General features: G+C 38.9%; 1 protein-coding gene across 1 annotated transcript; it reads left to right on the forward strand.

Moving 5' to 3' along the window:
* The first annotated feature begins 225 nt into the window (after positions 1–225).
* LOC149501298 (uncharacterized) lies at positions 226–8927 on the forward strand. The gene is made up of 6 exons (XM_089733616.1): positions 226–458; positions 4054–4210; positions 4821–4938; positions 5773–5907; positions 6116–6332; positions 8703–8927. Exons 1-6 carry the CDS (start codon positions 296–298, stop codon positions 8855–8857), a joined length of 945 nt encoding a protein of 314 aa, XP_089589742.1. The 5' UTR covers positions 226–295; the 3' UTR covers positions 8858–8927.
* Positions 8928–14385: the final 5458 nt, after the last annotated feature.

Raw genomic sequence — 14385 nt, forward strand, 5'->3', positions numbered from 1 at the left:
CTACGTCAAATTAGTAAGTAAAATTTATAATTATATTAATTAAAATATAATTATAAAGATAAACGAGGTTTTTTTTTTTTTCATCGTTGACACAGAACCCTAAAAAATAAAAAAATAAAAAAAAATGTAATTAACGAATAAGTAGGTAAACAATGGACGCGGTATACATGCTGGATTAATTTATTATTAAAGCTGCCAGCGACCCGAACTGTAACCTTCACCAATACATCAGGTCAGATATCTTTACAAAAAGCAGATTTTTTATTTTTATTTGCTTGTGTCCACTGCCCTTATAATGAATTCGATACTGAAAAACGAAATTTTGGAATACAACAGTGATACATTTACATATTTGAGAAAATACTATAACTACGATCATCCAGGAAAAATGGATGAAGCCATCGACTTACTGGATGAGTGGGTGAAGAAACAACCGCATATTATCAATAAAGAATATCGTGAGTATTCTATGTATCTTTATACTACTTCTGTACTAGCGCTATGACCCCGAAGTGCCTCCGACAGTAAACTTTGCCATTCGACCCGGCACTGCGCAACTTCTTGCCAGTCCGACACTTGAAGCTGACGTAAATTTAATTAGTTATTAACAGTTACAATGTAATTGGTGGTGGGGTGTATGCTTGCTACCATAAAGCAGTAATGCGTTTCAATGTCCATCCGCTGGATGAACGAGCTCACAGTCCACCTGGTGTTAAATGGTTACTGGAGCCCATAGACATCTCCATCGTAAATGCGCCTTGAGATATGAGTTCTAAGGTCTCAAGTATAGTTACAACGGCTGCCCCACCCTTCAAACCGAAACGCATTACTGCTTCACGGCAGAAATAGGCAGAGTGGTGATCGTACCCGCGAGGACTCACAAGAGGTCCTACCACCAGTAAAGTTATATGAGGACCAGTTATATGAGCTCCGATAACCACATAACACCAGGTTGGCTGTGTATGGTCTTCCACTTTTCCACTGCAAAAATTCATAATATTAATAGAGGCAGTCGCTTTTTGACATGTTCATTAACAGTATACTTACTTACCTGTAGTTTTAACAAAATTTCGATCTCATATCATCATCATCATCATATCAGCTTGTCCAATGTCTACTGCTGAACAAAGGCCTTTTAAAATGTTCAATGCGGCCGTCCATTGCCACCTGGATCCAACGTGATCCAGCTATTTTCACTGGTCGTCAGTCTATCTGGTAGGTGGCCATACTGCGCTTGCTGGTTCGTGGTCTTCACTCGAGGATCTTTCTGCCCCATCAGCCGTCCGGTCTTCCCGCTATATTACCTGCCCATTGCACCTATCTCAGTAACTTTGGTTCTTCTACAGATCTCCTTATTTCTGATTCGGTCTCGTAGAGAAAAACCAAGCGTAACATATCATAAATACGGTGGCGGAATCCACATTTCGGTGTTTGTGAGCGCAGAATCTACTTCAATTGCTCCTGTAATAGCTGAAGACACAAATGGTTATGTTTTTCGTTGTATAGCCCTAAATGGGTAAACAGCTTCACGCTACCAGTTAGTAAATACTGGTAGCTCAAATACTTTATAATGCGAATACTGCTGACTACCTTGAGGCATGAAGCCGAAGTCTCTATTGTATTACAACTGCTGTCTCACGTTCCAAACCTAACGTACGTAGACTAACGATAACGTCATGGAAAAATAGGCTGATACTAATTGTTGATTTCTCTTCAATGACAAATTTAATTTGAAAAAAAGTGGGATACTTAATATCGTACATTAAAATTAAGCCCGCTGAATGTATATGGAGGTAATCAGGTACTAATTGAGTGGAGATAGCGAATTGGCAAAGGTAGTGCAGGGCGCCCTCAGGCTCGATGGTGTGACAATCTATGCAGGGTATACTAGTTACCTTAAAGCTGAAAGAGAGAAGCCGAGGATCATGCTTAGTGGCATGCAATTAGAGAGGCCTATATCCAGCAGCGGACTGCTCTGGGCTGATTATAATGATGATATTTAAGACCCTTTGTGTGCTAACAGGAGCCAGTAGCATCACGAGATTCGGTTTGAATGTTGCAATATCTGCTATAGAATACAAAAACAAATTCGCAAATTTTATAATGTTGCGTGATCACTAGGGATAGGCCGTATTATAAGCTCCTGCGGGTAGGTGTGATACAGACACAGATCACAGAGCTTCTCGTCGAATCTTCTCAGCGGGTCGCGATTCCGGTCCGGTAGTAGATTCATTCGCGAAGCAGTTGCTCTTGAGTGGTTAGGTCTCTTTTGGAGGCGCTCGGGTAGCTGTTAGCAAATACCTTCCCTCCTGGTTAATCCTTAGTTCGATAATCAATCCTGGTGAAACTGGAAAGGCCTTAGGGCCACCAGTAATTCTTCCTTCACAAAAATGATAATAAAAAGAATGGCTTAGAAACACGTAGATGACAAACATTCATACAAACATTCAATTTTATTCATATACTTACATTAAAACTAATCGAGTATTTGTGTTATGTTGGCCCAGGTATGATGAAGGGTTCTATAATCGATATGAATTCACGATTAAATTCAAAATATTCACGTGAGACACTTCATTGCCAAATACCGATAGCATAAAGTATTTCAATAATGTATAGCCTAAAATACAAAGGATAGTAACAACGTCGTATAATGCAATATATGACACACGGAATATCATCAAAAATCTACTTATTTATTTGACTTACTTGCCTGATTATAATTTTATTCACTACTATTATCACGTAGTGTCCTCCTAAAATTGCACGATTTTTACCATCCTGTTGACTTTTGTGAGTTAGGAACCATTTCGTTAGTATACTACTTCCGTGTGTAGTCTTAGCCATACCATTATAAGTTATTATGCAAACGAGGGCAATGAAAAGGCTGACGAACTAACAAAAAAAGGCTCTGAACGAACAATGATTCGAACGATGGAAGGTTTATAGTGTGCTGAGAGACAACGCCAAACTCAGCCTTTTTGGAATCGAAATAGCAGCTAGGGCACATCTCCCAAAAGATAATAATACAAACAAAGGTGCTGGGCTTTATTAAGGTCAGATCACAATTCTATTTGGAGCGTTCACTGGATACTTTGGTCCTGGAGAGCATCTTTACAAGACCCTGCGTTCAGATTTTTCATAAACCATGCATTACACAGTATGTGAAGTACTATCACGGGCGACAGGAATTGACAAATTGGATGACATTCTAGGGTGTCTATAGGTTCTTATTTCCCAATACTGTACAAATGCGTTGGTTGTTAAAGTTAATTAAAAGATCAAAAATTTTACTAAAAATCTTAAATGTCGGAGTATAAGGCGGCTTGTCTACATAGTCGCTGGCACCTCTGATAAAAAACGAGATAACAATAGGGAATATGAAAAAGAAAAAAAAAACTTTGGTTAATATTGCTGTCATATTATATCGGTTGACGTGGTCTATGGCAGTCGTCGTGGCCTAAAGGATAAGACGTTCGGTGCATTCGTATGTAGCGATGCACCGATGTTCGAATCCCGCAGGCGGGTACCAATTTTTCTAATGAAATACGTACTCAACAAATGTTCACGATTGACTTCCACGGTGAAGGAATAGCATCGTGTAATAAAAACCAAACCCGCAAAATTATAATTTGCGTAATCACTGGTGGTAGGACCTCTTGGGAATCCGCGCAGGTAGGTACCACCACCCCGCCTATTTCCGCCGTGAAGCAGTAATGCGTTTCGGTTCGAAGGGTGGGGTAGCCGTTGTAACTATTCTGAGACTGAGACCTTAGAACTTATATCTCGAGGTGGGTGGCGCATTTACGTTGTAGAGGTCTATGGGCTCCAGTAACCACTTAACAATAGGTGGGCTGTGAGCTCGTCCATCCGTCTAAGCAATAAAAAATAAATAAAAAATTATGTTCAATTACTTGGTCAAAATACATCGGCGCCTTTAAATTTTATGCGACCTAAAACGTACGCGCTATAAAAGGCTTTTTCCTATTATTTCGAAAAAAAATGTTTGAATATACTTATTCGTGAATTATCTAAAAAATTTTCTATCAACAGCCAGGGAGGCTTTGGAAAGAACAATAATCTTATTGAAGGGCTCAGTAGAACGAGCAAAGAACCAGATCGAGAAACTATGTACAATGAAATCTTTATTGCCGCATGCTTTTGACAGATACGACGCTAAAAATCATTTCAATGACTCCAAGGGCTTCATGTGAGTATGATATATTTACTGTTTATTTTATTATTTACTGATTATTTATTTACTATATATTTTTATTATATTGCATTTAATATTAGTCATAGTTTAATATTAGTTATTAATATTACTATCGTAAAATATGATTTCAGGAGTTTTAAAGGCGAATCAAAAAGTTTCGACAGCTGTTAAGTAGTTACTGGAGCCCATAGACATCTACAACGTAAATGCGCCACCCATCTTGAGATATAAGTTCTAAGGTCTCAATCTCAATCAGTTTACGAATAGATATAACTACTAATTATATCAAACGTATATAATATATTATACTCCTAGTTGTGTCAATTCACACAACGCCATTTTTTTATTTTTTATTTTAGTATTTTTATGCACGTGGTAATTGCTAAGGATTTTTTTTCATTTCGAGTTGTTTAAAGAGGAATTTATATGTATATGAAACTGTTTACTTAGATAAGGCTTTATGCAATAATATGAATGTAATATTTTTTGTATTCTGTTGGGGTTTGTAATTTTAAATATATCTAAAATCAATACTGTAATAAGCATGTCGAAATAAAAGAATAGAAAACTGCTTAGAAAGTTTCATTTTAATGGAATTTTTCAGTGCCCAAGGACTACTGCCCAAGCTTACAGAAGACCACTATAGGGTTTTCGTGTTTCGGTTTCTCAGTAATATTGTAACATCGAAGATATTAACAGACTCCTACAAAAATGGAGTTTTGGTGAGATTTTTTTATTAGCCACTGTAGAAGAACTCTCTGATGTCGTAACTACCAAAATACTTATAATTTTTTTTTTTGTTGCCTAGGTGTGAGGACGAGCAGCAGCTCACAGCCCACCTGGTGTTAAGTGGTTACTGGATCCCATAGACATCTATAGCGTAAATGCGCCACACACCTTGAGATATAAGTTCTAATTTATCAGTATAGTTACAACGGCTGCCCCACCCTTCAAACCGAAACGCATTACTGCTTCACGGCAGAAATAGGTGGGGCGGTGGTACCTACCCGTGTGTACTCACAAGACGTCCTACCACCAGTAATGTTAGATAACAGTGTTAGATAAGATAGACATCGCAGTTTTTATTGCACTGGGCAGTCATGATTCCTGTGGGTCTATTTTGTTGTGTATTTTTTTTATTGCTTGAGCGTGTGAACGAGCTCACTATCCATTTGGTATTAAGTGTTTGCCGAAACCTATAAATATAAATAGGGTAAATGACAGCATCCATCTTAGGATCTGAGTTCTAAGTGCCAATCCTATTCTATTCTCAATCAATATGTTTTATCATTATATTTTGTTATTGTGCATTGTATATTCCATTTCTGATTTCTGAAACTATAACGAAGGTGAATAATCATATTCTTATTTAATGAAATAAATTTTTAATTATCACCAAAATAAATATCATTTTGAATGCAACCCAATTTAGTAACGTTTTTTTTTTTAATAATCCTCAAAATAGGTATTTTACTGTTACTGTTTAACTGTTTACGGTGCTGGGTTAGGGAACAAATTTCCAAAATAAAAACTAAGCTTTAATTGTTATTTTTCAGGTCTGTGAGTACATTAAAGCACACGATTATTGCAATGGATTTATTGGTATACTCGACTTTAGAAACGTTTCGCTAAAAGAATTAATTCCTGCTATTAACATATTTGAAATAACTGAAATGTGTACCATTCTCACTGTGAGTTCACTTAGAAAGTCTACAAATTTATTTTTCAATAGCTTGAAGCCTTGTTGTCTGCACCTACTCCATCAATGAAAAGAACATACCTTCACTTTTTTACACACAAAATACACTTTTAATACCAGATGCACCGTAAGCTAATTAGCTTATCCCCCAATTTGCATTTTAGTGTAGCAAAAATAAGATTGAATTTTCTTTGTTTCAGCTTGGGTACTCAACTAGAATTAAGGGAATTCACATAATAACATCTAATAGTAAGCTGATTGGTGTGATAATTGGGATGTTCAAACCAGTATTTGGAGCTAAAGTTAACAGTAGGATCTTTGTACACAACGATTTGGAATCACTTCACAAGCACGTTTTAAAGGACATTCTTCCTGTTGAATTAGGTGGTTCAGAAAGATCTATAGTTACTTTGCATGGTGAGTTTTTGCAAAAAACTACAGAAGTGAAAGGCGAGATTAGGGCTGGAATGGAGGATACTAGAATCATGCTGTTGATTTCTCTAATGCGTTTAATACTGTTAGTCACTAAATCCTTTTATCTATCCTGTCCCATCTTATGATTTCACCTGAGGTACTATATGGCTTACGTCATATTATTATCTTCGAGGGCGTCAGCAATCGGTTCGCATTGATGAGTCTTCGTCTTCATGGCGTGACCTAGATACTGGTGTCCTTCAAGTCAGAATCACACTCCTTTGCTTTTCTCTACCTTTATCAATCTCATAACTCAGTTCTTTCAGTGTTCGTATCACCTGTACGTTAATGACCTTCAGCTATACTCGCAGACTACTGTGGACTGTGTGACTGAAGCGGTTCGCAGAGTAAATGGGGATTTAGAGGCTATATGCGCTTGGTCTGGTAGGTTTGGTTTGACGGTCAATCCAACAAAATGTCAGGCGATTATTATTGGTAGTCCCCATTTGTTGGGACGAATAGTTTTAACTCACTTTCACCCGTAACTTATAATGGAGCAATTGTACTTCTGAGCCCATCAGTCAAAAACTTTGGATTGTATATGGATTCTAGACTTGATTGGACGGTACAGTTGGTGAACTTTAGTCGGAAGATTACTGGATTTCTGCGTGCCCTTTATCGCTTCAAGAACCTTCTCCCTTTCAAGATAAAGGTGCTGCTTGTTCAAGCTTTAATCCTTCCTATGATTGACTATGGCGATGTGTGTTGTCTTGACCTGAATGCAGACCCTTTGAACAAACTCGACCGCCTTCTCAACAACTGTATTCGATTTATTTTTAATCTTCGCAAGTATTGCCACGTGTCTACTCACAGTTCCGAAATAAATTTTCTTCTTCTACGCGACTGCCTATATGCTCTTATTACACTTCACTCTATACTGATATGCCCAACTCCTCCCTCCTATCTGACTCAGTACTTTAAATATTTACATTCTTCGCATGGTAAGGACTTGCGTTCCTCTAATAATTTGCTTCTTCATTGTCCCACGTACAACTTTAATTTGGTCCGTTCGTATTTTGTAGTTCAATCTGTTCAACTTTGGAATTCACTTCCTCTTAATGTTAGGATGATTACTGATCGCCTAACTTTCAAAATAAAGGATCGGTAACTTTTTCTAAATGAATTGGCGGAAACCTAAAAATTAGACTCGCAATCTAGTGTGTTCTGTGCAATATACTATTCTCTTATACTTATACTATATTCTTCTTTTTCTCTGATAAATATATTATATTTTTATGTTGTGTATAAATGTGTATATGATTATACGTATGTATGTGAATATATATGACAGTGATTTATAGATATATGTGTAAATTTTATACTATTATCATGATATAATATTGTGTGCGTTGTTTTATGTGATGGTATACATATACTTATATATAGCCATGAATATGGTTGTATGTAGTATTATTATCAATTTTGTTATTTTCGCAATAAGCAATACTCTTACGATAGATCTCTCTACACCACACTCGGTTGACTGGTAGAGAATGCCTCAGACACTAAGTCCGCCATTGTGCCTTCGTGCATAAAGTTGAATAAATAAATAAATATTATAATATCGATAACAGAATATCAAATAACATATCCGATTAACAGACTAATGATTCGTAGTAAAGCTTACCAAATTCCAATGCCATCTATTAAAAAATGCAATTCTATCCAATAAATTATTTTTGTAGTTTGATTGTAAACCTACCTCGGAAAGCTATGATAACCAGTATACTTATATCCAATATGATCAAAACATGAACCTGTTTTTTATATAAGATATTGATACCATATTATATACAAGATACCATGCCAAAGATGATCGTGATGGCATTGGATTCATTAGATATTTATGGTACCAATTTTTTATTAACATTGATAGTCTACTGCAAGCGCTCAATGATTTCCAAAATCAGCCTACCCTCCAACGCAAAATACGACTTCTTTAATCATTTTAACTTTAGATGACTTTTTCTTATTAAGCCATTGCTTAATTATAAATTAATTATAACGAAAGTTGTGACGAAGATAACTAAAAATATGTTTTCAACTTCTTTCTTCTTACATCGTTCTCCTCACTACTGAGAGTCGTGATTCCCCTGCTGCATCAATATCTCTATCTCTTGTACAATTGTTCTCATCATCTCGATCATCTCGTGAGACTGCATCCTCGACGTCTGTCTTCTCTCTTGCCCGTCATCATCAGCTTCTCAAGATCGTGACCCTTATTTCGAGCAATGAGTCCAAAGAACTCCAATACTCTACGAATGCATATTGTGAAAAGTCTAGTGTTAAACTTAAGCACGTTTTATTTTACAGATCAATGGACTGAGGTATTTACATCGAAAGAAAACTTGGAATATTTTAAAAAAGTTTACAAAAATGGGACAAATGAAAAATTAAGACCGCAAGGACAGTTCAATGAAATGTACATGGGAATGACCGGGTCATTCAGAAATATACATGTAGATTGAAAAATGATTAATTTGGTACAGGCTTCGAGGGTTCAGCTTTTTTTTTAAACTATATATTATTATTAATACGTGAAGCAAAAACTTTGTATCCCTTTTTACGAAAATTGCGCGGACGGAGGAGTATGAAATGTTCCACACTTATAGAGGATATAGAAAAGAAGTGCACAATGCTAATATTTTTTATAGATAATGCATAAAAGATACATTAAATCAGTAAAGAAAACATTACACACACTACATACCATGTATTTGACGCACACACGCATGCATACTAGTATTGTCAAACTTTTGTTCTTGACGTCTGTTGTCAAATTGAGAATAGATTAAATATTGTTTGTCTTTCTTAATATTGTTTATAGTGTAGTCTTGGCGAAATTTGTAATTATAGAAATATAAAATACAATCATAATAGTGTACAAACTTATAATTCCAATTAATTATAGTCGAATTTCGACTACTGCGGGACCTCTAGTATTAATAAACTAATATCGACGATGGAAAGGTTACTTGATCCAAGTGACATTTTGTGAATGCCGAAGGAGAGACGTATTAGGTTTTTTTATCTTTCGTAAAAGTTGTTACAAATAACTTTTTTGTCAGGAGGAAATCGCCGGACTTCCGCCCTTCACTGGGGATGGAGGGCGGGGCATGTCGGAGTCGAACCGACTAAAACCTCCTGTCTCTCAACAACCAACGTCCAAACCTCGCATGAGACAAAACTCATGAAAAGGCAAGGGGGGGTAAATGAAGCGTTTAGTGCGGAGCACATCTCTCCCATCACCCTCCCCCTCGGGACGCCGGACTGGCGGTCGTCGGCGCCACGACCACCAGCCCTCTCGGTCGGCAGGCTATCCGAAGCCCGCCTAGATGGCGCCGGTTAGAATGGTCTATCCTACGGAATACCCCGCTGGGTCAGAACCAGCGTGGGTTGAGGATAGCCGGCCTTCCATCACCCGGATGCTCATGCATAAAACGCGTGCAGAGCAGCTTGCACGTCGTCTTCTTAGGCCCTCTTCGCCGGTCCCCAGGCCGACATGTGAGGGAGACCCGAAACACTTAGAGGGCCAGGGCTTGGGCGATATCCGCCTCCCTGGCCCCCGCTCGACGGCGGCGGGCCTGTGCGTCTCTCACGCGCCCCGCCGCCTCCTTCTGCGAGATGGTGCACTCGCAGAAGTCGAGCATCGCCTTCCACGACTCGTCGTCACCGAGCATCGATGCCACAACACCCGGCAACGACAAGTCGTTTCCTATTTTTGCGACGAGGACACGCCACCCCTCCCATGCGGGGCAGGCGACAAGCGTGTGCTCCGCCGTGTCCAAGTCGCAACCACAATGGTGGCACTCTGCCGTCGGCTCGGCTCCGATCCGGTGCAGGAACTCACCGAAGCAACCATGCCCAGTGAGCACCTGCGTGAGCCGGAAAGTGAGGCGTCCTCTGTCACGATTCACCCAGTTCACAAGAACCGGGCGAATCGCCTCGACGGTCCTACGACCAGCCGAAGGATCGGCCAGCCGTCTGGACCATGACTCCAGCTACAAATAACTTAGTAGATTTTGATCTAATTCATACGAATAAATGTAAGCTTTCGTATTAGTTAAAAAAAATTTCCTTTTTTAACTTATGTCATTTGAACCAAAATGTAATTTTGTCTACAATAAATCAAAGCGGTTTAATTGCATGCGTGGTATGCAATTTCTGTTGGTAAATTCATTGCAACGCCGATGTTGATTTGAATTGGAGTGATCAAGTTTATTATATTATGTTTTTTTTTTGTTTGTTGCTTAGGTGGGTGGACGAGCTCACAGCCCACCTGGAGTTAAGTGGTTACTGGAGCCCATAGACATCCACAACGTAAATGCGCCACCCACCTTGAGATACAAGTTCTAAGGTCTCAAGTATAGTTACAACGGCTGCCCTACCCTTCAAACCGAAACGCATTACTGCTTCACGGCAGAAATAGGCAGGGTGGTGGTACCCGCGCGGACTCACAAGAGGTCCTACCACCAGTAATTACGCAAATTATAATTTTGCGGGTTTGATTTTTATTACACGATGTTATTCTTTCACCATGGAAGTCAATCGTGAACATTTGTTGAGTACGTATTTCATTAGAAAAATTGGTACCCGCCTGCGGGTTTCGAACACCGGTGCATCGCTTCAACACGAATGCACCGGACGTCTTATCCGTTAGGCCAAATTCAAATTCAAATTCAAATTCAAATTCAACAATTCATAATGTTAATAATATATTGATTGATTGATATTATGCCATTCATTGTATGGATTCACTTATTACTCATAAGAGACCAATTTTGCTGTGCTTGTTAAATAAAATAAAAACTAAAATTTGTATTTCTATAAAACCTTTAAAAAAATACAGAACTTAATAACACAAGAAATGTCGCTTAAATGAAGTAAGCTTCCGACCATTATTGAAACATAAAATTGTGGTCAAATAGTCGAATTGCTTAAGTAAATAAAAAAATACTTTCAATTTCCTAGACGTATATAAATTTTTTTTATTGCTTAGATGTGTGGACGAGCTCACAGCCCACCTGGTGCTAAGTGGTTACTGGAGCCCATAGACATTTACAGCGTAAATGCGCCACCCACCTTGAGATATAAGTTCTAAGGACTCAGTATAGTTACAACGGCTGCCCCACCCTTCAATCCGAAATGCATTACTGCTTCACGGCAGAAATAGGCGTGGTGGTAGTACCTACCCGTAAGGACTCACATGAGGTCCTACCACCAGTAAATGATTAAATTCAATATAACAAACATTATACGATTTTTTCCAATCCTTTGTGGTATATAAGTACCAGCCTAGCTTTGTCGCACACTTTCATTGTTATGTAGTGAAACAGAAATGATTTTAACACGCTCAAAGGCACCAACGATCGATTGACCAGAGATTCACGATCTTATCAGTTGATCATTGTGTACAGTTTCTAACAGTACGCAGCCGCAGTAATGCTGGTGCCATTTGGTAAGAAGCTGTGATGAATTATACCGGAACTAGACCACCAAACAGTGATCATGACTTTTTTAGAGGTAAGTTTTCGTTTGGAGCTTTTCCTGTGTGCTGAACGACGCCTGCTAGCCAACATGACGACCCCTTACAATTATCAAAAACAATCCATTCTTCATCGTCAGTGACAGTGCTTTTGAAAATCCCTTCCTTTTTCTGTCCGTTAAGTAATGCAACGCATACCTTAGCGCATTCGGCGCGCTGACGATCGTTCATTTCATCTTATCGAGTTGTTTTATCTTGCCAATGATGCAAGCAAGCCAAATAAGTATTGTTTGCTAAAGTTGAAATTGAACTAAGTTAAATAGACTCCACTTGGAGACTAGTCTCAAAGAGCTCTCCACTTCAGACACAAGTTTAGATCGTATCTCCTGTACCACGCTCAGAGGGAGATTCTGATACCTGAAATATCGCGCATATTCCTTGCTATCATCCGCATAGCAATGCGTGCCATCAATGGATAGTGTTACGCGCTGGGATTCAGGATAAATAAAAGTCCGACCAAAATACAATTTAAAATTATTAATACTTAAAACACTTAACGAACACTTTAAAATTCTCAGTTCGCTTCTTCCGCTTCGCTTCAGGTGATACGTTCGGTGTTTCGCTTCCAGTAGATCCGATTACTAACTGACTAACGTGACATCCCTACAACAGTTTTATAGTCGACATCCCTAGAATTATCAAGAACATTCTTCACAAGTCGATTATGTTCGATATGCGTTACCGCCATTTAACAATAGATGGCGTTGTATTTCTTGAGCGTTCTTAATTTCACTAGTTCATTTGGTATACGTTTCTGTTATTCGACGATAGATGGCGTTGCTCTTACCGGCGTAATAATAGCATTTCATTGATATACAAGATGGAAAGCGAGAGGGAGAGCACCAAACCTTGTGGAACGCCAGAGTTAATGGTTGTGATATCGAAGAATCACGGCCGTTCTAGACGGAGAACGACCGTGATACTCCGCCCATCCAATAAGCTAGCGATCCTCTTGCAGTCCCTCAGGGTTTCCGTAAGATGGTAGCTTCAACAGAAATGCCCTACGTCAGATCCTATCGAAGGCCTATCTATAGAGTGGAGGTAGGCAGTCTTCAATGAAGACGGAACTCTGTTAGTGCAATAAGAGAGGCGATATAAACGTAGGTGTCAGCTCAGGGGCAGACGTTTTCAAAAACACTGCTGGGATGCAATCTAATCCACTCGACTTATGGACCATCCAGAGCTCAGAGATCTCGCCTGATCGCAGACTGAGCGAAGCAGATCTGCGGCAGAGAGCTAAGCCCAGGGGGATATTCGGTACCGTGGCTCGCCCGTCATACATATTCAAGTAAGAGGCGAAGAGTTTGACCAAAAGCTCAGCATTTTCTGTCCCACTATGGACCAGACTGTCGTCATCGGACTTGCGCAGTGGTGGGAGACTAAATCTGTAAAAGTTTCCTTCTGCAACTTTGGCGAGCGACCAAAAAGCACCGCTCCTGGAGGGATAGCTCTTTAGGCACTCACCACGTCTAGCAACTTCGCTTTGGCTATTGTCTTATTGTAGGCCCAAGGCGGAAGTATAACACCGCTTCCAGAAGCGGTGTTATACTTCCGCCTTGAAAGCTGCTGCTAACTCAGCAGTAACTTGAATGTGGTTACCTTCCACAATCGCCTATAAATCTTCATCGTAAACCTTAGTTTTCGGGTGATCACGGGCTTCATATTTAGATCAGCATTTCCATGTCGTAAGCGTATAAAACAATAACGTTTGTTTGTAATGTTCACTACATACACATAATTAATGTTGTGAACCGTTTATGCACCGTATTTTTGTCGTGTCCTTATTGACGAAAAATACACAAATGTAATGAAAACAAAACACTAATCAATGAACCAAGGACCGAATTCCATGCTTTTAAAACAAAATTCATTCAAATGTATAATTTATTTCCAGCTATACAAAAATTATGTTTCCAATGGTATTCTAAAAGGGTAACTTCAAACACCTATGTATATTATTAGGTGGAGGGGGGTGAAAAATCTGACTACTTCATCTGGCCCCAAACTAGGGTTCCCAGTACTATGGAAACCAAAGACTGGTTTTTAACACTTACATATTATTATTTCTGAATGTTTTTATTAGAGAAGTTGCAATTTGCACGACATTTGACCTTATACAGAATAAAAATAGGAATAAAATTATCTCAAATACCACCAAATATTTTGCTAGTAGGTATACTCGTATTATCACATTTGCAATAACAAAAAATCTTGCTCATTAGACAATTTTAATTACATCATCGCATGTTTCTAACATTTCCTTCAAAACAATGTTTATTTCACAAACAGTTGAAAAAAATATATGACGGCGTTAACAATATTTCTAATAAACATCACGTGCAACAGGCGTGACTCACACAAGCCGGGTGCGCCGGCCGTGTCGTTCCACTCGTGCAACAGAAGTGACTCATAAGCCAGCTGCACCGGCTAGTATAAAAAGGCGGTGCGTGC

Source organism: Bombyx mandarina, chromosome 16, assembly GCF_030267445.1.
Source record: "Bombyx mandarina strain Sakado chromosome 16, ASM3026744v2".
NCBI lineage: Eukaryota > Metazoa > Arthropoda > Insecta > Lepidoptera > Bombycidae > Bombyx > Bombyx mandarina.